Consider the following 27,133-nt stretch of genomic DNA (forward strand, 5'->3'; position numbering starts at 1 on the left):
ATGGTGAACTAAGGTGACCTGCTGAAAGCTAGGTGCTGCTGTTGTTCTTTTAAACCACCTAGAACCTTGTAGGAAAACTAAATTTGAAGACTCGAAACCAGACTGACCCAAACTGAGATTGTCAATAGATATTTCTGAGTTTCTTCTGCCTATAAAAATGAGCACATAGGTAACTAACTACCCACAATTATATGACTAGAGAATTTTTCTAGGAAATATCAAATATCTTCTTCAGGATAGTTCCAAGTGGTTTGAAGTCACTGCAGAGACTATCAAAGACCTAGGTATGAACTGGTGATCTGAATGCTTTCCTGATTTGTGAAATTGACCTTGTTGGTTAATTCAGAAATTAAGACCTGTATCACCTGCCATGTGAGTTGTCAATGATGTGCAATATAATATTTTTTGTTTTTATTTATTTAGGCTGAAGGAGAAAAAATGGACTCAGAAGAGGCACTAATCTATGAGGAGGATTTAGATGAAGGAGAAGGTGTGGAAGGAGAGATGGAAGAAAGTGCAAAGTTAAAAATGTTTCGCAGGCTGGCCTCAGTTGCTTCCAAACTTAAGGAATTTATTGGCAACATGATAACCACAGCAGGCAAAGTTGTAGTGACCATCTTACTGGGCTCCTCCGGTGAGTGTGTTCTATACTAAGGCTGCATTGAGAACAGGTTGATCTGTGAAGAATAATGAAAGACATGGTTTAAAAAAAAGAAAAGCTGGTAACAAATCTATTCCAGGACACTGGAACAATGCTGTAGCTTTTTTTTTTAAGTCAGCCGGCCACTCATAGAAACCACACATAAAGAGAGTTCTTTTCCTGTTCACTTCTAGCTTTGGTGTTTGAGGATGGTTTCTGCTAACCTCTGTCAAATAATCTTTTTCCATATCTAAGTAACTTCATTTTCTATGTTTAGAATAGAGTAACAGTTCTGCCTCATCCTCAAAAACTTTGAATGGTGATCTCTTGCAGTTAGTGAGTTGAATATGCCCATGGCCAGCACATTCCAAAGACATGTCCATTTACATGCAGTTATTTGAAAGCTTAATTTAACTATCCAGGGTAAACTTATTTATGTTTCCAAGTTAGATTGCAATCTTCCACCTCAGACACTTCTTTTAAATTTTGGCCACCATTCGCTTATTTCCTAATAATATTATCTCATTCTGTGTCCTCCTTCCATCCTGCTGCCCACCAGCACTCCTTCAGTCACAAAGACTGCTTCAATCCAAAGCCAAAATTAACTCAACTGGCTCAGGGCCAGAGACTCACACCTATAATCCTAGTAACTCAGAGGCTGATATCTGAGGATCTCAAATCTAAGCTAGCCCCAGGGGAAAAGTCATGATATCTCTAATCAACTAGCAAAAAACCAAAGGTAGAGCTCTGGCTCAAGTGCTAGAAACTGAGTGAAAAAGCTAAGGGACAGTGCTCAGGCCCTGAGTTAAAGCTGTAATATTATCACATATCCACACAAAACAAAATGCAATAGCTGCTTCTTCATGGGAGAAACCCAATATTTTAATGAGGAATTCTTTCTAAATGCACAAAATATTTTAAGACATGTATAAAGGGTTGCCTGATCCTACATGTCCTTTTCTGGAGATCTTACAGGTAGGACAAAGTTTTCAGGAGACTTTAGCTGCCATTGCATATATTATTACAAATCCTAGTCAACCGAAAAATATAAGTGAGTCTAAAGAAAATGGTGTAAGGAAAAGTTGGAGTGGATCTACATATGCTTCAGAAGGATTCTGGGAGAAGAAAGAGGGAAACATTTAAATATAAATGTAAATTCTACTGGTATGAAAAATTAACATTTTCAGCTCAGTTTCATCAAGTGCTTTTTAGTGTACATGTAAAATTACTCTTTACTGTATGACTTTTTTGCAATACATAATAACAGTATTCTGTTTATATCAATAGACTGTGATTAATATTTTGAAAACTTGAGTGATTGTTTTAAAATGCAGGGAGGAAATTGACATCACTTCCAATCAGTACATTTGCTGAATGACAGATGAAGGTCCACTACTGTCCCCTTTTACCTGATTGTGTTTCTTTCTCCTCAGGCATGATGTTGCCATCTTTGACATCAGCTGTCTACTTCTTTGTATTCCTGGGTTTGTGTACCTGGTGGTCCTGGTGCCGGACATTTGACCCATTGCTGTTCAGCTGTCTCTGCGTTCTGCTGGCAATTTTCACTGCTGGGCACCTGATTGGGCTTTATTTATATCAGTTCCAATTCTTTCAAGAAGCAGTTCCCCCCAACGACTACTATGCAAGGTAAGAGAAATTGCTAAAGCAATTGAGGGTGTTCCTCACCAAGTCTTTTAGGGTCTGGTTAGGCTCTGAACATTCAGGATGGCTTCTGGATGCCAATTATTGGGGTAAGCCACACTTTGGTGAGATGAAAAAGCAATATAGCAATTTACTCTTATTGGCCTTAGATGACACAGTGTAGAAGCAAAAGTGTGTCCTGGGACCCTAATCCCTTAAGGTCTTAGCTGTCACAAGAGTTCTCAGAAGAACTTATGAAAAATAACAAGGGCATGTCTTAAGCATTCAACTAGAAAGTTTTCACGGGCCAAAAAGACCACTATGAAATAAGTATTAAAATAATAATGAATTGAATATAAGAATTTAAAAACAAAAATACTATAATCTGAGCATGAGGCCCCAGTATTAAAAACAAAAACAAAAAGAAAAACAAACAAAACCAAAATCCATTGAAACAGAGAGAGAGGAGAGGAGGAACTCTAATAATTTGCCTTGATAGAAAGGCGACTATTACACCAACTTCTTACCATGAGCATGGGAATTAGAGAGAAAGAATCCAGCACTTTCAAAGTTTCAGAAAGGATTCTAGGCCTTTCTCAGTTAGAGACAAGATAATGCCAGGAAAGGAAAGTAGCAACAGAAAATTACTATCTGTCCATCCCCTTAATGAAGTATTTGATTCTGGCTACAGCCTGATATTCTTACTTCAAGTGAGTTGAAAGCTGATGTCCAATATCAAAGTGTAACCACATTAGATTGTTCCCTAATTGCAAAGAAAAACATTATAAGTTACAAAAGTAGTCAACCTCCTAATCAGTTGATCAACATTAACACTTCTAGCTGGGTGTCTATGGCTCATGTCTATAATCCTAGCTACTCAGGAGACTGAGACCTGAAGAACATGGTTTGAAGCCAAGCCAGGTAGGAAAATCTGTGAAACTTTTGAGTCCAATTAACCATCAAAAAACTGAAAGTGGAGCTGTGGCTCAAGTAGTAGAGCATTAAATTTGAGCAAAAAAGCTCAGCGATAGTGCCTAGTGACAGCACCCAGGCCCTGAGTCCAAGCCCTAGGACCAGCACTAAATAAATAAATAACATTATCTAAAATGAGATGGCCTAATATTTCAGACTTCTCTGTAGCATCAGAGGTACATAGTATCAAGCCTTTGACTCAACCTGTAATGTATAAGACATGCAAAGGACAGACATAACTAAAATAGGTCCACAAGAATGTGTGTCTACAAGACAAATGATGTGATCTGTTTAAGAACCAGCACATACAAGACAAGCAGAAATGTTGATAATCAGATAAGTTGATGTTAGGTGAAATGAACCCCAAGATAAGGACTCAAATGGTTTTTCTTTCTTGTTATTGTTTCTAACATATTTATATGATGATTTCTTTGTTGCTTTGTATGTCCCTCCCCCATGGTATAAACCCTGTTTTCACTGTATTTGATGTTGATATAATTTGGGGAGGGGAAGGGAAAAAACAAATTGTTTAAATAGGGATACAGGTGGACTCATTGCAACAATAGTCGAAAAACAAACTTTACAACTTTGGCGAGGGGAGGCGGTAGGAGGGCGCGGATAGTAAGGGGAAACAAAGGAGGATGCAACAATACTTGATAAGAAATGTATTCATTACCTTACTCATGTAACTGTAACCCCTCTGTACGGTATTTTCACAATAAAAAAACCCTATTAATAAAACAAAACAAAATAAGAACCAGCACATAGATAAAACAAAAAAGTATATAGCGAAACTGTGCTAAGAATTACACTAATTTAAAGGAGAAATCAATATACAATACACATGTACAATATGCCTCTATATTAGATCCCTGAAAGATATTTAGAGGTTAAGTGAAGAAAATTTCAATAGTCAGTGGACTTTAGGAAGTAGTATGCAAGTTTTTCTAGTTACTTAGGTGCAGAAGAGGCAAATGTTGATACTCTAGGGACTTATTTGTTCTTGCAGCCTCATGATATCTGTAATTTTCAAATGATTTAACAACAAATATGACAGATCATAAAAGAAAGATAAAGACAACAAAATTACTTACACTAGGTCATCAGTAGAGGTTTATCTATTGTCCTAGTTAACCTTATTTTTTTTGTCTGTGAAAGAGTCCATAATTTAATGTTGCAGAAAAGGAATCAAAATGTCAGGAAAGGCTATAGGGATGAACATTGTTCCAGATTCCTGGTCTCTGTCACCACTGGATGGTCTTGTCTTCCTATTTTGAAATGAGGAAATCATATTTGAAAAGACTATGAGCAGTATTATTTATTTTATCTGCTATTCAAGTTTACATCCTTCTTTCAGCAGACCCCAATAGAGTTTGTATATGTGCTTTTTGTCATATTTGATTATAAAAAATACCAAGCTTTAGCTGTGTCCATATAATACTGACAAATGTTAGTTAAACAAATTCTAATACCACTTAAGTTCAGTTAAAGTAAACATTGACTTGTAAACTCAACAAATCTTATTCGATCTAATGAGAATAGAACATTATGTAGATATAGCAAAAATGGAGAATCTCTTTAATGGTGCATATTTTATAATATTTATTTATTAGGCAGGAAGGAATAAATGCATATATAGATACATCAAAAGTAAGAACTCTCTAATGGTACAAATTGCATCATATTTATTTTATGCAGGAAAGAATAAATCCTAAGTTTTAGTGAAGACAGTAGTTCTGGACTTTAATTTCTTTTAGACTTTTATTTGTGGTTTTGTGAAACCACAAATGTTTTGTACTATTGTAAGGACCAACTATTAGAGGATACTTAATTGGAAATTTAAATATTCTGTTTAGGGCAGTAGTATGTGTGTGTGTGTGTGTGTGTGTGTGTGTGTGTGTGTTATCATTTTAGGATCTTTTTGTGTATGTTGTGTGTATGCAGTGTGTGTGTGTGTGTGTGTGTGTGTGTGTGTGTGTGTGTGTGTGTGTGTGTGTGTGTGTGTGTGTGTGTGTGTGTAGTTTAGGATCTTTTCTGCCATCTAGGGGCAGATAATGGGAAATGCAAAGACTGTAATCATCCCAAAAATGGATCAGGCAATCTTCAGTCCAAGATTTCAGTCTTTGAAGGCTATAAATCCCTGTCACAGTCTTTCAAGAGACTATTATAATTTGAGAACAATCAAAACAAGATGTGAAGAATTAGTAGGGATGTATTCCAATGAAACTGTTTTATGGACATCAAAATTTGTGTCTCTTATTTTCATACTTTCTGAAATATTTTCTTTTCCAAACATTTAGTAATAAACCATAGTAGCCTGTAAGCTGAGTGATATCTCAGATTTGGACAACAGGTAATAGCTCTGAAAGTTTAATAACTTACCTGCCTCAGGTAAGTTATTGCCATGGACTTATTATCAATATATATTTTGTAGATAATCCCTTTAACAATTTAAAAGTCTGTTACTATCGTCTCCTAGATTAAGTCCTTAATAGTCAGACTGTTCATTAGCATATGGAAAGTTTGAACAAAACAAGAAAAATACATTTCTGGACACATATGGCTCATATCTGTAATCCTAGCTTCTCAGGAGGCTGAGATCTGAGAATTGAGATTTGAAGCCAGAGAGGCAGAAAAGTCCATGAGCCTCTTATCTGAAATTAACCAGCAAAAAAGCAGGAAGTTGAGCTGTGGCTCAATGGTAGAGCACTAGACGAGCAAAGAAGCTAAGGGACAGCTCCCAAGCCCTAAATTCAAGCCTTAGTATTGGCACAAACAAAAAGAAGGACAAGAAAAGAAGGAAGGAAGGAAGGGAGGGAGGGAGGGAGGGAGGGAGGGAGGGAGGGAGGGAGAGAGGGAGGGAGGGAGGGAGGGAGGGAAGGAAAGAAAAGAGAGGGAAAAAATACATATTCTTTAAAAGAATTTATTTTTGTTTTTGGTCAGTCATGGGGCTTGAACTTGGGGCCTGGGCGCTATCAGCTCTTCAGCTCAAGGCTAGCACTCTACCACTTGAGCCACAGCATCACTTCCAGCCTTTTCTTTTTTTTTCTTTTTTTTGGGGGGGGGTCCGGTTGTGGGGCCTGAACTCTGGGTCTGGGCGCTGTCCCTCAGCTCTTCAGCTCAAGGCTAGCACTCTACCACTTGAGCCACAGCATCACTTCCAGCATTTTCTTTTTTTTTCTTTTTTTTTGGGGGGGGGGTCCGGTTGTGGGGCCTGAACTCTGGGTCTGGGCGCTGTCCCTCAGCTCTTCAGCTCAAGGCTAGCGCTCTACCACTTGAGCCACATTGCCACTTTGGCTTTTTTCTTTTTGCTTATGTGGTGCTGAGGAATCGAACTCAGGGCCTCAGGCATGCAAGGCAAGCGCTCTACCACTGAGCCACCTTCCCAGCCACTTCCAGCCTTTTCTGTTTATGTGGGGCTGAGGAATCAAACCCAGGACCTCATGCACTCTACCACTGAGCCACCTTCCCAGCCCCCTAAATTGATTAATGTATTTATTCTTCCTATGCATAAATGGACATTTTAAAAAACAGACGTTGGATCCTACTGTACATGTTACTTTGTAATGTGGTACTGAAATGGTTTATGTTCCTCTGCCATGAAATGTTCTTCTAGAATATGTTTCTGGTAGGCTGCAATGTGTTCAATGATTAGCTAAATTATACCATAGTCATCCATGGGGTTTGACCATCTAAATGGAATAAAACTCAGGATGAGAAAACAGTGGCCCTTTGCTGTCTTAGTGTGAAGAGGCTCTCCAGGGCTGTGTGATGCTGTTTCTGCTGGAGGTCCCCAACGTTCCTAAGGTCATGTTAATTTCATGATGTGGATTGCCTTCAACAGTGTGGATGTTATGTGTGGCAATCCCAGGCCAGCGTGTGACACACACAGATCAGACGTTTCCTTTCTTTCAGAGTAAGACTTTTTCTGAAACCCAGTGATCCAAAAACATTAGGTGTTGGATCAAGAAAGAGAATGTATGAACTTCTTCCATTTTGGCATACAGGGGTAATAAGATTGCATTTTCTAAAACAAATTTCAAGACTCATTACTAGATAGTGACAAGTGTATGTATTGGAAGATTGAGACACTTATCCAAAGTTAAATTATTCTTCAAAAATCTGAGATAATTCAGCCTATTACAGCCACAAAAAAGTATTAGTAATCACACTTTTTGGACTTCATCCAGAAAAATAAAGTCTCGAAATTAATCTACTTAATAGAAAAAAATGACCATGTATACAACTGGAAATAATCTAACAGAAGAAGGTCCTATTGAAACTCATATTCTGGCAAGTATTGCTAAGAAAATAGCAAACTAAAACTTTGCATTAGCTAATGTATTTTCATGGAGAATTTCTTCAGGCAGGCAAACATATAACATTGTAAGAGATGAAGCAAGAATGATTTAAATAGCAAAAAACTAGGCTAGAGCATGACTCAAATGGTATGATTCCAGCCAAGCAAACAAGCTGAGTGAGCATGACAGACTGAGTTCAAGCTGTGGAACTAGATAAATGTCCAGATTTGTCCCTTTACATAGATCCTTACCTAGTTATACCTGTAAGGCTGTGTGGGCAGCTTTGTAAATCTAGGAGTACTAGGCCACTTCTGTCCTGTTGAGCTGTGCAAAGGTGGTGTGCTGGGTAGGGGACAGGAACAGAAGTGGAAGAAGCATGTATTGTGCTGTCATGAGTGTGTAGTTCCCATGGACCTTTTTAAATGCACCTCTCTGTAATGAGCTTCACTCTTCTATATTCTCTGGAACTCTTCTAAAAGCCAATTCTAATAGCTTGGTAGCACACTTTTGACTGATTTCTTTGTAAAGATGATACTTAAAGTAATTCTGAAGTGTGTTCATCTAAAATCAGTCTTGGCATACAGTGAGCTTTATTTTCTTTTTCTTATCCAAAGATTTCAGGTTCTAAAGCAGGTAAATGTGCTGGGCAGGGCAGGAAGCAGCAATAAATGATCATCATTTCTTTATATAACATACTGTGGAAGAGATGGTGGCACGCGCTTATAATCTTGGCTACACCAGAGGCTGAGATCCAGAGGATCTCTGTTTGAACCCATTCTGGGCAGAAAAATCCTTGAGATTCCATCTACACATAACCAGCAAAAAGCTGTGCTGGAGACCTGACTCAAATGGCAAAGTACCAGCCAAGCAAGCTAAATAGGCATAGGCTCTGAATTCAAATAATAGGATTGGCTGGATAGATAGATGATAGATAGTGATCAATGGATTGATATAGTGTATAGATAGAAAATAGATGATATATTTAGAGATAGATAGATAGATAGATAGATAGATAGATAGATAGATAGTCCGAACCCATGTATTTAATTCTCTGTCCTACTGATGAACATTTTGCATATGATAAACAGTAAAATGCAGATACAGCTTTAGGCTGTCTCTCTTACTCACTGGCTTTTATTCTGACACCAGAATTTTCAAGGGAGTCACTCCAAGGCTGAACTTGTTTGCTCTCTTTCAATTTGTTATTCTGTGGCTTTGTTCACCTTAAATTTTGAAGGTGGAGAATGAAAGGATGGGAAGCACTGGGGATAATTCTTAGGCTGTTCCCATGAAAATGACACTCTATTAAGTAAATCTACAATGGCTGTCCTATTACCCTTTTTTATTTGCTATTTCTATAAATCACAATGATTAGAAAGGAATCATGTTTAATGAAGGAAACGTTCCTGTTTATTTCAGAGTTCAAACGATGTGAACAAAAAAAACAGCAAAATTTGGAAGTTCAGAGGATCTTGGTTCAAAGCCAGATCAGGCAGAAAAGTTGAGATTCCATTTCCACTTAACCAGCAAAAACGTGGGTTGGAGGTGTAATCAAATGGCAGCACTCATTATATGACAAAGAATTTTATGCCACAGAATGAACCAAAGAATGTTAAAGTTCAGTGTCATTAATTATATTTATATGAATTGTGTGATAATCATTTCTATGTAAAGAGAAGTAAAGGTCTGGGTTGGGTTTCTCTCTCATGGTTCGGAGAACCAACCTGGCCCATCCTCTGGAAAATGAAGAATGTACGAGCTCTGCTTCAGGGTGGTGGCAGTCTGCCTTGCAAGCAGTTAGATAATCCAGATGTTTGTGGTCCCACACAGGATTGCTACTGCAGTCTTGCTTTAGATGGCCTGAGGTTTAGTAAACATAAACAGCATAGAAAGACTCATTTGTTCCTCCAGGATACTATTTTCGCAATAAATTCAAGTGAAAGGAATCCAGTTGCGGGTGGGGGTATAAATCATGTTATTTTAATGTTAAGGAACTTCTGGTAATCCTTCCCTTTTACCTTGTGTCAGCAGAAGACATGAGCAGTAGCCACATGTATAGCATTTGTTTATTTGTTAAAGTTGGTAGGGGATGTAAAAGTAAGAAAATTACTGGTCTCGTTTTGAGTAGTATTAATGATTAAGTGACTTAGTCCATAGGCCTTACACAGACCTCATTTCTGTTCATATAAAAGGTGAGAAACAGGAACCAAAAAAGAAACTACACTGGGCATGGTTGGTGCAAGCCTATAATCCCAGAACTCAGGAGGCTCATGGAGGATGGTGATTTTGAGACCAACTAGAGTAACACAACAAGTCTTAAAACATAGAGAATGGGACAGAGAAAGGAAAGAGAGAAAGAATATGAATTACTTTGCTGCTGATAAATGGCAAACTGACAAACTTCGGTACTTGGACTCTGAGTCCATTTGAACACGTACCACATCTTGTGATTGGTCACCCCAAAATGAGTAACCACATATATGGGGTGGTACTTACAAAATCCTGAGGGAGTTCCTACCCAGCCATGACACCTTACCTTGGGCACACAGCAACTTCTGCTTTTTACCAAGTTACCAAGCCACAGGGCATTTGCATGGGATGTCTCTACAGCCTAGGACTGTACTGTCTAACTGTCCTTCCAGCTGTTATTAACACTGCCACCAAAGATGAAATGGTCCCTACTGTATTAATAGTAATAAATGCTCTAGCTCAGGAATCTTGAATCCTGGCATTAATAGTTCCTAAGCATAGTATATACCAAAATCCTGTTTAGACACTCTGGCCTCATTTTTGTGGCTTTGTATGGAGTTACTCCACACTGAGGAGAGTGAGGTAGTAGGGTGTGGCAGTGCCAGAGGGAAGAGGCCATGGAGAAAGAGGTGATGTTGATCGGCAGGTGCCAGTCAGCTGCTATGGCTGAGACACAGGGAAGATCACAGTACAAGCAAGCAGTCAAGCAGGGATTCAGGGAGGTCCAAAAGAGCTAGTTGATGGGCACAAATCAGCCTGAAAATCATGCCTGCCTGGAGTGAGGATGCCTTTCTATAATATGGGTGCCAATGAGAACCACAGCTATTTACCATTGAAGGCATCAGGCGTTTTCAGGAGTCATACTCAAGTCTCCCTCTCAAATGATCCTAGCCTCATCTCCATCATACTGTCAGGGCCCTGAATGCACTCTGCAACCCCAGCACTGCACCCCTCCCTTCACTGGAGCTGCCCCCTCCTGCTTACTCAGCTCACTGTTTTTTTCTTCCCTCCAAACATAGTCCAGGCACTTCTTTCTGGAATCTTTCTCCTTACAAGAATCTTCCTGGAAGAGGGCAATCCCTCCTCATGGCCGCCTAGCTAGGCCTGGGTTCTGCCATCTGTGAAAGAGCTTTACAGGCTTCTGGATGCCCAGGATTTAACAGGGTGACCCCACATTGGGCTCTCGGGAACTCTTGGATCAGTTTTGTTTTCTCACCTCGTTTTCTAAAACCTGTATATTTTAGTTATGTGGATATTAACATAATGTGAAATTTCTGTGTTCCAAACTCAAGCAAGAGGAGCCATTAGTTGAGGCACATAATAAGTAATTTTCGAGAACAATCATTGCTGATGTGTCCCTACCCACTGTGTTCACACTGCCCTGCTCTGTGTGCCAGCCCCTGGTTATGGACCATCAAATTCAGTTTAAAAGCTAAGCCAGGAGCATGGGAGAGGGAGTGTGACTCCTTCGGTGTGGGGCTAGCTAATATTTTGGTTTTGTTTAAGCAATAGCAATAGTTTAAACCAAGCATAATAGCCATGCCTGTAACCCCAACACTGAGGGGTAGAGGGAGTGGGATCATGAATTTGAGGTCACCTTGGTCAGACCTTGTCTCAAGAAAAGAAAAAAATAATTTCTTTAATTAGGAAGTTCACGAAAACTTCATCCCTGATGGCTACAATCGGTATAGTTAAAGGAGTAAATAGGTTTAATGTTTGAAGAAATAGATTTCAGTTCATATTCAGTATGTTCTTCAGAGAGCTGATGTGCTGTTTCTTACTGAGATACCTGGATGTCTTTCCTAATTTGGGGGGCTGGCATGGGGGAAGACATGGGGCTGCAGAGTGATGTAGTATGCTGGGCAGTTGGCGAGATAAATAGCACTGGGTCTCCCAGGGCATGCTTGCAGGATGTAACCAAGAAATGTTGGGTTTATTTTCCTTTTGCCATTTGGGTATATGTGTAAATAAGCTGTACATGGTGTGATTTTCATTAAACTTCTCTCTGTGAAGGTTAATACATGATAAGTTTTTCTGTTTGGACTGAGTTCCAACTTGCATAGCATTAGTAACTTAGGAAAGTACAACTTAACAACAAAACAAGTCTCTATTTTGCACCTTTTCTTAGCTTTTACTACTGTCTTTTTATCTCTGATCCAAAATTAAGTTCTGTTAATCCTATATCTGGGAAAACTTAATTCTGTTATTCTTAATTTTTAATTATATTGTTAGTTCTATGATTTTTAGCACTTAATTCTTTTCTCAATATTATTTGTAGAAAACATAATATAATGCATAAATGAGATTAAATATAAGAGTAGCTTTTCTATAAGTTTACCATGTTAAGTGAGTTAATACTTATGAAATAATGCTTATAGGTAATAAAAACTGTGGTGTTTGTTAAATAGGTTATCCTCATAACAAAATGCTCAACATTGACTAGAAATTTAATCATAACATTTAAGAAGAGTCTATCACCTACTTGGGTTTTAGGCAATCTAATTTTGAGTGCTATCATCCCACTTGGAAATTGCTATCATTTTTGTGTCAGTTTAGTGACATTTGTTTTTAATTTAATTCTAAGAATAAGTCCATATGTGTGAGTTTTTTATTTAATTCTAAGAATAAACCCGTGTGTGTGTGTGTGTGTGTGTGTGCGCACACACACACACACGCATGCATGCATGCATGCACACGCTAGACCTAGGGCTTGAACTCAGGGCCTGTGCACTGTCCAAGAGATTTTGTGCTCAAGGTTAGTGCTCTATCACTTGAGCCACAGGTCCACTTAAGGCTTTTTTTTTCATTTTTGATGTTTAATTGGAGATAACCTCATAAACTTTCCTACCTAGCTTAGCTTTGAACCGTGATCCTCAGATCTCAGACTCTCAAGTGGCTAAGATTACAGGCATAAACCACCAGTGCCCAGTAGCCATGTTAGTTTTTAGTTTGTTTTTGTTGTTGTTGTTGTTTTTTGTGCTAGCACTGGGGCTTGACCTCAGGGCTTGAGCACTGTTCTGAGCAGTTTTGCTCTAGGTTGGCACTCAAGTGAGCCACAGCTCTACTTCCAGCTTTTTGGTAGTTAATATGTCTTTGAACCTGAATCCTCAGATCTCAGCTTCCTGAGTAGCTACATTACAGAACTGAGCCATCTGCACCCAACAAGCCATGTTAATTTTTAAGCCCATTTTTTTGGGGGGTGGGAGGACTGAGATTTACAAAGGTATAAAATGTGTTCCAAGCTTTTTCATTTAATACCTATACTAAGTCTCCATGAAATAAAAGACCCAAATTATAATGTTTCCACTTTATTCCTTGAATATTTATGACAGTCCCTTTACAGGGTTACCGACAAGTTGGAAGTCACCCAGCCTTTGCATTTTGTCACAGGAAAGCCCAGGAGCTCAATTATTTGCATCCATTTGAAATACATCAGCAGGCAGCCTAGGGGGTCAGACCTATTGGGTATGGAGTTGGCTGGTCTCTCCAGATGAACAACTTTGGGATCTAGGCCAGTGTATGAAAAATTAACTCTGAAGAGATTGTTTGAGAAAAAGGTATTTTAGAACAAAACAATTATTTAGCTATCAAAATTTATCAGAATGTAGGATCATCTTGTTTGTTAAAGTTAAGATTTTCATCTGAGTTCAAGATTTTAATTGGTTGCAGCAACACCTCATTAATTTTTCAGTTTGACTGTAGATAAGCAAATTTGGCTGCCTCCTAAGATATTTTAGGGATAAATACACAGAGACATATTGTCTGATGACTGCTGAGATTGTTGAAGTTGTGAATGTCGCTTGTGCAGTAACTTCTGCTTGTTAGTTCCAAGAAACCATGACTCAGAGATAAGAGATTTTCTCTGAACATTAAGACTAAGATGTTTTCATTTTTCTCCTCTAAAGAAGCTTTCTGCTAAGAGATTTTGGCAAGTATTTCCATAAACTTGCTAGTTATTCATTATTGATAGCATTAGCTTGCTGTTTTCTTAAAAGCTTCCATGAGATACAATTGATAGGAAATCAACTGGATATACTTGAAGGATACAGTTGGATACGTTTAGACATAAACACACTGGTGACACCATAGCCATGTCGATGCGGTACCTGTATGTAGCACACATACCCATCTGGTCTAAAGGTTTCTTCATGGTTTTATGGAATTTCTCCCTTCCCTGTCTTGCCTCCATAAACAGCAGTCACTGATATGCTTTCTGCAACTAGATTGGCTTAAGTTTTTTAGGATCTCATAGAAATAGAATCATGCAGAATGTACTGTGGGGGCGCCAAGCATGTACTAAAGGCATGAGGTACTTCATTCAACCTAGTCTATTGACTGACATTCACCTTGTGGTTAACCAAGGGTTCTATTTCCCCTGGACTCTCATTCACATGCAGTAAAGTTGGGTTTAACTTGCATTTTCATAATAATGCATAAGGCTAAGAATCCAGGAGCTAATTTGATAATCATATTCATGTAGATTATGCCTATCAAAATATTTGCCACTACAAAAGTTAGAACTGTTTATTTTCTTGGTGTTGAGTTTGGAGATCTGAGGAAACAACCAGGATTCCTGTTATTTGTCAGGGAGTATTGTGTTAGGATCTTCCCAGTAGAGGAAGTGTTCTTCTAATGGTAACTGTGCTAAAGCAAAGCTTTCATTTTGATAATGGCTATGTGGCCAGTTTGTTATTTTATGAATCATTATTTCAGTGTGGCATTTGAGAAATCATTTCCAAACTACAGTTCACTAATTTGAAATTTTTTCTAGAAATTTTATAGATTATTTTGCTTATTATGTCAATTGTTTCAGAATATTCCCTTGAAAAAGACTTCATCAGAATATTGCTTTATACCTTTCTGAAAAACCAAGTTTTCATTTACATGTGATTAGCTTTAAACATGGGCTGTCTATTATCTGTACCATTTATCGTTATGCCACTGTGCTGAGCTTATGGAACACTTCATTTTTAAAATCCATAGACATTTAGTTTCTCCTGGATCTTTTATGTTTATATAAATTTTTAAATCAGTCTGTCAATCTTACAATAAAGCCTACTAGAATTTTGACTTGGGTCTCATTGATTCTAGAAAAATCTGAGTAGTGTTGTCTTCTGATGTATGAGGTAGTTATAGACTTCCAAATGTTGAGGTCTTTTTAAATTTCTCTCACCAGTTTATGTATTTTTAGAGCACAGGTCTTTCACAGCTGCTGTGAGACTCGACCCTCAGCTCTTTCAGAATATTAATACCATTACATATGATAATTTTAATTTCAGTTTCTTTTTTGAAAAAGAAAACAGACTAAATTTATTTGAAAGTGAAAAGAAAAACAGAAAAGTGAGTTAAAAAAAAAAGTATACGGAAAGCCATGAGAAAAAGTAGCAAGACACTCCATCTGGATAGAGAGTCCGATGGAGTCCTTTCAGAGGGAGATTGTACAGTGCAGGGCTCCTCCCATATTTCCTTCTGATTTCTTGATGGTTTATATATGCACATCCCTGGCTCTTTTGGTTGAGCAGGTATCCAGGGCATTAGAGGAAGAAGTGTTTAAATGGGACTTTATAGCACTATGGGAAACAAGAAGTGTACTGGTGGTACACATGTTATCTGCCATGTGTTATATCTATTACCACTGAGCAGCTCCCCTATCTTTACCTCAGTCCCCTCCCTCCCCTAACTGCCCTTAATAGGGGTGATAACCACTCCAAGCTACTTCCTGCTGAGAGAGGGCAGAGTAGGGTATGGCATTTTGGGATCCGCAAGGAAGGGTTTTTTATCAATTGGATATGATTTGTGCACTGTTTCAGTGGACTATGGTAAAATTCTGGAGGACAGTTACTATGAGGCTCCTTTTTAAATGACCCTTTGTAGTTTGATGGACTCCAGAAGAAACAAGCTTAAGAAACATGAGTTGAGAATGCAGTGGCCAAGTATTATACCCAAATAATTATACCAGATAGGCATCCCAGAAAAGGTAGCCATCGAGACAAGGACCAGGTGCCTCCCCATGAAAGCTATCCTTGAAGGTGAAGTGTGCTTCCTCCAGAAGTTGAGAGTCTTTGTGGATTAATTTGTGGATGTTAGTTTGGACTTGTTCTGACCTGTTAAGCCAAAACAACAGTCTTCCTTTAGCATGACACCACCACTCCCCACACACAGCCATGAGCATAAATAAAATTCTTCTATTTTATAAAATCATTGACTCTCTTCTATTTTGTAAAACTATTGACTATTGTCCCTAGTACATAAAAATGTGATTATTTTGTGTATTTATCTTATTTCATTCCAATTTTCATTCACTCTCCAAGGTTTGGGGGGTTTCTTTTGTTGTTTGTCCATTCCACAATGTTTTCTAAAGATACTATATTACCTACAAATACTATTTACCTTCATTGTTTTCAATCTGGATACTTTTTTTTCCTTGTCTTTTCACACTTGCTGTGAGCTTCTGCTTAAAATTCATGTGTTTATCTTGTTCTCTTAGGGGGGAAAGCATTTAGTCTTCATTAAGTGTGATGGTAATAGGTTTCCCACAGATGTTCTTCATCAGGTTGATAAAAAAAAATTCCCATCCATTCCTAGTTTGCTGAAAAATCCTACCCAAAACAGAGTGGATATGTCATCACATACTTTTCTAGTATTTTTTTTTTTGGTGGGGGGGCCGGTTGTGTGGCCTGAACTCTGGGCGGCCTGGGTGCTGTCCCTCAGCTCTTCAGCTCAAGGCTAGCACTCTACCACTTGAGCCACAGGACCACTTCCGGCTTTTTTTTTCTGCTTATGTGGTATTGAGGAATCGAACCCAGGGCCTCATGCATGCAAGGCAAGCACTCTACCACTGAGCCACCTTCCCAGCCCACTTTTCTAGTATTATTGAAAGCATCATTTTCTTTTCTTTTGTGGTCAGCTGATAGCATGAATGATCATTGAATATTAAACTATCCTGACACACTCCAGGTAAATCTCATTTGGTCTAGAGGAATCTAGCCTGTTGTTGCCAGTGTAGAACAGTAGTAAAGCATGTTCAATTCCTAGAACAAAAACAGAAAAAGTATTTTCCATGGTTTTATGTTTCATTTCATTTTGTTGGGGTTTTTTGTTGTTGTTGTTTTGCTTTGTGTTACTGGGGTTTGAAATCAGGGCCTCATACTTACAAGACATGTACTCTACTGCTAAGCCACATTCCCAGCTTTATTTGCCCTGAATAATTGAGATAGGTTCTTAAAATCTTGCCCCAGCTAGCCTGGACTGATATTCTCCTACTTACACTTTCTACCATAGGTGGGGTGACAGGCACACATCACCATGCCCAGGTTTTTTACTTGAGATGGAATCTTGGGAACACTTTTGCCCAGACTGACCTAGAAATGTGGTTTTCCTAATGTTAGTCTCTGACAAAGCTGAGATGACTGGCAAGTACCACCATACCTAGCTGTTGGTACAGTGTTCTTGCAAAACTTTTTTAAGCTAACCTCAAATTGCAGTTCTCAGATCTAAGGCTGCTAAGTAGCTAAATTTACAGGTGTGAACTACTGCATCCAGCTTATATTTTCTTTTTTATGAATTGCTGGATTTGAACTGATAATGTGTATAATTTTTGCATCATGATCATACTATATATTAGCCTATAGTTTTATTTCACTTATTTATCTGGTTTGCGTATCAAAGTAATGCTAGCCTCCTAAAATGAGTTGGGAAGCATTTCTCTTCTTTAGTGATAAATAAGATTTGGTTTAGTACTGATATCATCTTTTTATTAAATGTTTATTGAAAGTCATCATCAGTAAAACTGTATGTGAACCAGACACTGGTAGCTCATGCCTGTAATCCTAGCATCTCAGGAGGATGAGATCTGAAGATTGCAGTTCAAAGCTAGCCAGAGCAGAAAAGTCCATGAGATGCTTATCTCCAATTAATCACCAAAAACCTGGAGGTGAAACTATGGCTCAAGTGGTCAAGTGGTAGAGCACCAGCCTTTAGTGCCAAAAACTAAGGAACAGCACCTAAGTCATGAATTCAAGCTTCAGTTCAACACACACACACACACACACACACACACACACACACAGAGGAATGCACGGGTGCATGGGTACATGCAGTATATTTAGGCAAAGGAAAGCAGCCATACACTGAAACTGAAAACACTCATAAAATAGAATCATTGTCTTGTGAATTTGACATAGTAAAGCCACATGCACAACCATGTTTATTGCTGCATGATTCACCATAACCATGGTTTGGAAACAGCTAAGATGCCCTTCAATGGGTGAATCGATCAAGAAGGTATAGTATGGGGCTGGGAAGTTGGCTCAGTGGTAGAGCGCTTGCCTTGCATGCCTGAGGTCCTGGGTTCGATTCCTCAGCACCACATAAGCAAAAAGAAAAAAGCTGGAAGTGGCGCTGTGGCTCAAGTGGTAGAGCACTGGCCTTGAGCTGAAGAGCTGAGGGACAGTGCTCAGGCCCAGAGTTCAGGCCCCACAACCGGACCAAAAAAAAAAAAAAAAAAGAAGGTATAGTATATATACACAATGGAATTTTGCTCATCAAATAGGATGAATGATAAGCATCATTTGCAAAGAAATGAAGAACCTGGAAAAAATTATGTTCAGTGAAATACATCCCAGAGAAACAAAAGACATGTTTTATTTCTCATATGTAGAACCTCATTCTAATTTATAAATGTATAAGTAAACATGTACGAAGTCATAGGCACATGTATGTAAATGTAACCGAAGTATTGTATTTGCATGGGAGAATTCAAATGGTGTAACTCTTAGAGTAACCAACTAAATGGTGTAACTCTTAGAGTAACCATCAGTCTAACAAAATGAATACCAGGAAACTGATACTTAAGATATGTGTGAAAAGGTCAAGTGAGGTGGTAATGAATGAAGAGAGAAAGGAGGAGAATTCAATCATAATACTCAATTCATATTCTATGAAATTAGGAAAATTGGGGGTGGAGTTGGGAGGGATGGAGAATGATGAAAGGAGGGACAATAATCAAGACACATTGTACTCCTAAACTGACATGTTGAATTATAATCCCTTTGTACAAATACTTAAAGATAATAAAATATAATTAAAATAAATAAAAGATCAAACAACAGCAAAGGAGTGCTTGTAGCAGAAGACATTACCAAATGGCCTAACTTGCCCACTGCAATCACAGTTTTGCATACAGCACCTCCTCTACTAGGTAAAAAGGTATCCTTTGGACAGGATTCCATATAAAACAATATTCTGCAAATCAAGCATAAAATGTAATTACAGCCAATTGGCAAATCTCTAAGACACATATATGCCCCTAGAAACTTCAAGGGCATGATGCAGAGCCCAGGAGACTCAATGCAAAGTTTTCCCAAGCCTGAAAAAACAATGTAGTATAAAATCTGTCAGATTAGTTTCTCACACAGAGAAAAAAAGTGTCCATAGTTTTGGCATGGAAACATGTTTAAAGCTTGAGTAAGAAAGTAATGAAAAGAATAGTTAAACATTGGCTGTTTTCCCTATGACATATCCATGCAGAGAGGTCGGGAGGGGAGGATTTGAAAGCCAAAATTGAAAGAACTAATGTGTAAGAGGCTGTATTACACTCAGATTGGTGGGATGCCATGAGAACTAGAAAGACCTTGCTGGAAAAAGTTCTCAGAACAAGTGTTGCTCCCACAGAGAAATATGTCTAACATTGAGGAAAAATTGTATAGTAGTTGGAAATGCAGAAATTGCTTTCTGTATCTACTGATGTCTCATACCTGATCTTCCTAGTCATACATAAATCCTTCTGGGCTCTCCTCCCCTTGCCCCACGGCCCAGCAATTGGAATCAAGGACCTTTGGTCTGCACTTTAAAACTTGGAATTGGGAAGAGATTTTGACTTTTTTTTTTCAATTTTCCTGATTCCCCCAAGACTTTAAAGGAAAAGCCTTGTGCCTGGCAATGGCAATGATCAGTCATACTTGCCTTCTATTCCCGTGGCCATCACTCCAGCTTTTCAAGGGTGATGGAGCAACTAGGTCTGAATGACCCCCCCAAAAAAAATCCTGAAGACATTCTACTTCACCCAGAGGGGAAATCTATTCCATCATCTAAGATTGATGAATCCAAAGTTTCTCTCTGTGCTAGTCTTTGGAAAATTGGAAGTGACTACTCAGGACATTCCCTACTCAAACCTTGCTGCCTAGGTAGTTGGTGCAGCCACTTCCATGTTCCAGGTGTGCCCACAGGATGATATGTAACACTCCCTTATCTCCTTCCTATTCATATGGGAAGTTGTAGACCATAACTGTTCAGAATATTTCTTTGATGAGTAGAAGAAACTAATGCACAGATTAGGGTGGGTAAGAACACTTACAAGCTACAATCAAAGATGCATTTGCTGAAACCAATCCAGGACTGTGAGCACTTTCTAGGAGCTGCTTCCCATATCACATCACCAAGGTGAAACAAATATAGGCCTGCCCTTTGATCCAGTGATACACTCTTGAGCATCTACCCAGAGCATTACTAAGCCAAGATTCTGGTAAGGACATCTGCACATCCATGTTCATTGCTGCACTATTACGGAAACGGCCAAGGTGCCCTACAGAAGATGAGTGGATCAAGAAAATGTGAGATATATATATATATATATATATATATATATATATATATATATATATACATACACACACACACACACATACATACATACATACATACAGTGGAATTTTGCTCATGTATCAGAAAGGTAATATGTCATTTTCAGAGAAATTAATGGACCTAGAAAAAATTATATTAAATGAAGTAAGTTAGTCTCAAAGAGACAAATGGTGACTATAGTAAGTTTCATCCCTGGCATAGGCCAAGTTCATGACATGCATTATTATAACAATCACAATGATAATAAATAGAAAGACTGGAGCAACGATTCTGTGCCAGATTATGAAGCTGAAACCAGGTTTTTAGACCCCTGTCCTGAAATCCAGGAGTCCCAAGTTAGGTCTGTCCCCAAATGCAAGGAAAGAAACATAACAAAGGGCCGAGAAAGGATATTATTATATGCACCCATGGGAAGACAACACTTTAGTACGTCTTCATAGGTACAGACATTGGCTTCAGTTTAAATAAGAAGGCAAAAGATGAGAAATATGTAGAGTTAAAACAGTGGCAAATTGAAGGTATGGCTTGTTTGCCCATTAGCTCAGTCTTGTCCAGTAGAGGTATTCTGGAAAATTGCTATCATTTTATTACTAGAACCGGACAGTCTCCTGAAATTTTGGCTGTTGTTTTTTAAGTTAATAAGAAGAAAGCATTACTTGTTTGAGTAACAGTTTGCCTCTCACACTAAATTGGTTTTGGGCTTTCTTGGAGCCCATAGAGATTGCAAAGTTGAATACAGTAGAGAATAGCTTAGATCAAGGGACACAGATACAAAGTTGAGGGACTTTTAGTTAATTCACAGGACCCAGCAAAGCATCTTACAGTAACACATCCCATAACCTTAATCTAGTAATTAACAACAGAGTAATGGAATTAACAATGGGTCAGCAGGAAATAGTTTTCAAGCAGTCTGATTTATAGTTTTAGCTTTTTTTTCCTCAATACAGCTTATGTCCTTGAACAAGCCATGGGTTGGCCAAACAAAAATAGGATAGGGCTTTGAAGGGAGGTGAAAACCAGGAGGTAGAGTCCAGTGATGGCTCAGAATCATGGAATAATGGGGTAGTTTACTTTTGTTACTACTCCTTAAAAAGATTTAGTGTAAAAAAATATCAATAATAACCCATGCAAAGAAAAAGTTATTACCAGTCAGGAATCTAAAATGTGGAAAGGAGGAAAATAAGTCCAGAGAGAAATGAAGTCTGGCCAAGGGATGTTTTACTCACTTTTGTGGGGTTACTTAATGCAATCCAATAAGGAGGAGAACCATCACAAACTAATTATGAAAGTAGAAGTTGTCTTGTAAATTCCGATAGGAGGAAAGTGGAACATAATGACACTGGTTTATTTGCAGCCATTTATGTCACTTTCTCACATTAGTGACACTAGACAGCAAGCCAATGTTTTAAACTTCTTAGCAATGGAGCATTTTAGTTTGTTTGGTACTAAGACTTGAACTTGGGACCTGGGTGTTGTCCCTTAGTTTTTTGCTCAAGGATAGCATTCTACCAGTGAGTTACACCTCCATTTATGGCTTTTTTGATGGCTAATTAGAGATGAGAGTCTCATGATTTTGATTTGGTAATCTTTAAATCTCAGCCTAAATAACTAGGATTACAAGTGTAAGTTGCCAGCACCTAGCAGTCATATGCTGAGATACCATTAAGTCAGATTTCATTGTAGTGAGCATTCCCAGGAATAAAAATGATCAATGTGGGAAGTAGGTGAGGAGTTTAATTATGTAGCTAAGTTTAACCATAGGCAATTGCCAGCATCACATTATGCACATATTTTAATGAAATGAAAGTACTAAAAAAAACTGCTAGAAAGATAAAGAACAGGTATCTGGAAGGTTTCACTGTCTTCAGAAGATTTGTTTTGTACTGGACAACAAGTATGCTTGAGTGGCTTCTTGCTCAATGTTCTAAATGTGGAATGTCTGTTTCTCTTCTGTTTGTCTACCAGAGGCAGAGGTCATTCATGTGGCCTCCAGTCTTGAGAAAGCTACTGAGCCCAGCTGGGAACAGCACTGTGGACTGCTTGCTAGAGCAAACAGCTGCTTCTCCCTGCTCCTGAGGCCGACAGGTCCAAGCAGTGTTTGCTGCAGTTTGGGGGTCTGGTGGGGTTTCATGTCTGGCTTTCCAGAGACTATCTCCCTGTTATGTCCACATACAGTAGAGAAGTCTAATTGATGCTTTATGAGGCACTGGTCACAACCACGAGGGCCTTTTCCCTCATGAGTCCATCATCCCTCAAATCCCACATCTTTCAGTCATTCCTCCATGTCTTCCCCCAGCCATCCCTCTTCATCCTCCTTCAGCCATTCTCCATGTCTTCCCTCATTCTCCTGTCCTCTCTCAGTCATTTTTCCAGGTCCTCCTTCAACCATCCCTCCTCATCCTCCCTGTCATTACTCTTCCCTCAGTCATTCTTCTGTTCCTCTAGTTATCCCTTCATGTTCTCCCTCAGCAATCCTATGTATAACATCTTTACAATATTGTACTGATCGTACCTGATTCAGGTAACTGTAACCTCTCTGTGTATCAACTACACAAAAACAATAAAGTAAAAAAATAAATAAATAAAATCAGGGACCTTTACTGCTTCTTCAGTAATGTGTTCGCAGAGTAGCTAGCCATTCTGGGAATCCTTCCTTCCTTTAATCCTCAATGGGAAAGAAATAATTGGGGGTGAACAAAGATGCTTCCAGCTCTGTTTATATTGTATTTGTCCAACAAAGTTTGACATCTAGCATTGAGGTTGTCTGTGCTTTTCAATCACTGGATGGGGCCTAGAGGGAAAGTTAGAAAGGTGCTTTCCCACATAGAGCTCCCCTATGACCCAGCAATCCCACTTTTGGGCATTTACCCAAATGATCACAAACAAGACCACACTAAAGCTACCAGCACAACTATGTTTATTGCAGCATTATTTACTATAGCTAAGCTATGGAACCAACCCAGATGCCCCTCAGTAGATGAATGGATCAAGAAAATGTGGTATATATACACAATGGAATTCTATGCCTCCATCAGAAAGAATGACATTGCCCTATTTGTTAGGAAATGGAAAGGGTTGGAAAAAATTATATGAAGTAAAGTAAGCCAGGCCCAAAGAAACATAGGTCCCATGGTTTCCCTTATTTGCAATATCTAGTATATGTCTGAGTCAAGCAGAAAAGATCAGATAAGGTGATGTTAGGGAAATGAACCCTAAGGTATGTATTCAAATGTGTTTTTTTTCTTTCATGTGATTGTTTCTAACACATTTATAAGATTATTTCTTCGTTGCTTTGTATGTCCCTCCCCCACAGTATAACCCCTGCTTTCACTGTATTTCATGTTGGTATAATTTGTGGAGGGGAAGGGGAAAAACAAATTGTTTAAATAGGGATACAGGTGGACCCATTGCAACAATGAGATGTATTAGTCATTATATCGAAAACAAACTTGATTGGGGGGGCAGGGGGAGGATGGGAAGGGATGGGAAGGGGAAACAAAGGAGGAGGCTACAATGCTTGATAAGAAATGTACTCATTATCTTGCCCATGTAATTGTAACCCCTCTTTACAGTATTTTCACAATAAAAAAAGAAAATATAAAAAAAAGAAAGGTGCTTTCCCCTGGCCTCTTCCCAGATTCAGGCCACAGACAGCCTACCGTGGGGACCTAGGAGCTGGCATTTCCAGGCAGTCTACAAGCAATCTGCAAATTCCACTTTGGAAAGCCTGAGTCAATGCTCTTTGTGATGTAAAAAGATAGAAACTATCATATAAGCCCTGATCTTAGATGTTAGAGTATGCTAGTAAGTCCTCACTACACATGGATGTATTTAGCTCAGATCAACAGGGGGTATACAGAATAACCAGCATGGCAAAAGCATGAAAGGACACAGGAATGTGAGGCACAGACCTACACTCTTGGAAATGATGAGCAGCTGGAGACAACAGAGGCCACGTGCCAGAGGCTGAGGACTGAGGGCATGTGACTTTGTGGGGGGATAGTTTTGGAAAGGCAGTGGTACTGTATTAGGTTCTTTTTTTTTCTCTGCCAAATAAAGGATTATAAGTGGGAGCAGAAGCAAAGTTTATTTGAAAGTGAGAAAAAGGTGCCAGGGAAGTTGAGGAAATCCTGTTGACTACTTGCAGTTCGGTATAAGTCCTTCACTAGGAATATCACTGGGAGGTCCACTTATGCTATATGAGATCCTGTCCTGCATCCTAGATAAGGAGGAAGAGAAAGTGGAAGAGGAGGAAGAAGTAAAAGAGGAGCAGGAGGAAGACGAGAGTATAGACTTTATGATGCAGGAGAGCAAGAAGGGTCCTGGAAACCAGTAGTTGGTTGGGTCTCCCTTTAAATGTCTTTCAGGCCATTCTCAGCTGTTTGGGTAACTGGTTAGGTCACTGCCCACCTCATCCCAAAGAAAGAGGCCCCTGTCCTCTAGACAGGATTTCTCCAGAGCAAAGCCATCACCCAGGCTTCCAAGGATGTTCAGGAAGGAGGAGGGCATTGTCCATATCAGGCCCGCTCTCTCCTTTCTGCCTTGGTTTAGTGAGGCATGGAAGGAACAGCTGTGATAGAATCACAGGCAAGATCTTGAGACAGTGTCAGTCCTTTTATCTGTCCTGTCCTGTTGAAGCACAGAGAAGAGCTGGGCCTGGATTACTAAAGGCTCAACAGGAGAAACACTCATTCATTCTCCTACAAAACATGCTGTGGACGTGGCTGCTGCTGCTTTGTTGGTAACCAGCATCTTTGAACACCTGCCAGCTTTCACTGCCTCCGAGCACAGGCATGCAGAGACTTTGGGATATGTGAAAGAAGATGGCACTTTGGGTCTTGGGTATGGGAGACAGAAAATAGTCAAGATGATACTGTTGCCAATGCTCAGACTCCATACAGTGGAGTTTCTCTGGACAGGTGGCCAACATTGTCACCTGCATGGCCCCAACACAGCGGGAAGATTAGGTGGTGAGAATCACTCTCAGTAATTAACTGTGATGTGGTATGAGCCTACCTACATGGGTCCCCTGTACCCTACAGTAGTAATTCCACCATCTGCTCAGAACTCATTTTCCCTGTGATAATCATTGTCTTCTACTCAAAGTATTTCCAGCATTGTTTAGGAAGTAGTGGAAGAAAAAGGTGAATTCCATAAGCAGGCACGTAGATCCCCTCAAAATCTCTACCCATTTCAACTGTTATCTTGAAGAAACCCCTTAAACTTAGCTAGCTCCTGAGTCCTTGAGAGGATTGGTGTTTGCCTAGGGAAGAGAGAAGACAGGAGTTAGTGAAGGGGCCTTGTTCATGGTTGCAATTGGTTTTATCTGTCACCACTGCAGAATCATAGGTAACTATGGGAAGATGGTGCCATCCCATCCTGGAAGTTCTCGAGGAAGTTCTTCTAAAGCTGACCCAGTATAAACAAGTTAATTAATTGAGTGGTTATAAATGCTTATTGGAAAAAGCCTACATTATTCAAAAAGGAAGAATAATTGTAGCTACGCAGGAGGACAAGATCTGAGGATTATTTCAAAGTGAGCCCAGGCAGAAAAGCCCTTGGGACTCTTATCTCCAATTAAATTATCAAAAACCCAGAAGTGCAACTGTGGCTCCAGTGGTAGAGCACTAGCCTTGAGCTAAAAAAAAACTCAAGGATAGTGCCCAGATCCCATGTTCAAGCCCCAGGGGACGGAAGCAAGGAGGGAAGGAAGGAGGAAAGGCAGAAGGAAGGAAGGAAGGAAGGAAGGAAGGAAGGAAGGAAGGAAGGAAGGAAGGAAGGAAGGAAGGAAGGAAGGAAGGAAGAAAGGAAGGAAGAAAGAAAGGAAGGAAGGAAGGAAGGAAGGAAGGAAGGAAGGAAGAAACAAGGAAGGAAGGAGAGAGCAGGGGAAAGGCTCTTTCCCTTAACCTGTCCCTACTCCTTATGCAGGCCCTTACCAGCAACAACTTTGGAGCTCATAGATAGCCCCAGATGCTGCTCCTGTGTGTTTTAACTGCTCAGATACCTCAAATATGTGTACAAGTTGGTGCAGGGTAAAATGGGGAATCTTAGCAATCTCCCTTCAGAATAGACAAGCCAGAATGAGTAGCCTGTGTCCTGGAGAATGTCACTTGTGTGGCATTCTGGAAAAAGAGCACCATAGAAACAGTGAACACATCAGGGGGTGTTAGAGATTTGAGAAGGTTGACTAGATGAAGCACAGGACATGGTTCAAGGTTAATGAAATTATTCTGTGTGATTGTGCAATGGTGGACAACACATGACACTGGTAAGACTGACTGAACTTACAGCATAAAGAATAAAACTTTGTATAGATGAAAAAATTATGAAAGACTGTTACAAAACCATTCACCTGTATTTGTATGATATAATCTCACTCAAAGAGGTAGGGAGAAAGGTGAGCACATGGGTAACCATGGAAACCACTAGTGATTTTAAGTCTAATGACAAAGCATCTGTGAATAAACATTGGGCTTTGGTGCATAAAACCATTTTCCATGAAGGAATAGGTCAGCAGTTCTATTTGTGCATATATGTGTGTATATAAGAAAACATGTGTGTATATAAGAATACATGTGTGTATATGAATGCTTATGTTTTTGTTTGTTTGTTTTGTTTGTTTGTTTTTGTCGGTCGTGGGGCCTGAACTCTGGGCCTGGGCACTGTCCCTCAGCTCTTCAGCTCAAGG

The 27,133-nt window shown here is 39.3% G+C and overlaps 1 protein-coding gene across 1 annotated transcript in view; it reads left to right on the forward strand.

Annotated features, from left to right (window-relative positions):
* Nucleotides 1-27,133, forward strand: part of Piezo2 (piezo type mechanosensitive ion channel component 2) — a 395,532-nt gene that overhangs the window by 232,892 nt on the left and 135,507 nt on the right. The window contains exons 6-7 of the mRNA XM_070029632.1: nt 424-634; nt 2,074-2,287. Coding sequence (XP_069885733.1) covers nt 424-634; nt 2,074-2,287 — 425 coding nt within the window. The remainder of the gene's footprint in view (nt 1-423; nt 635-2,073; nt 2,288-27,133) is intronic.

Source organism: Dipodomys merriami, unplaced genomic scaffold (genome assembly GCF_024711535.1).
Source record: "Dipodomys merriami isolate MVZ:Mamm:240054 unplaced genomic scaffold, mDipMer1.0.p SCAF_2, whole genome shotgun sequence".
In the NCBI taxonomy this organism is placed as follows: domain Eukaryota; kingdom Metazoa; phylum Chordata; class Mammalia; order Rodentia; family Heteromyidae; genus Dipodomys; species Dipodomys merriami.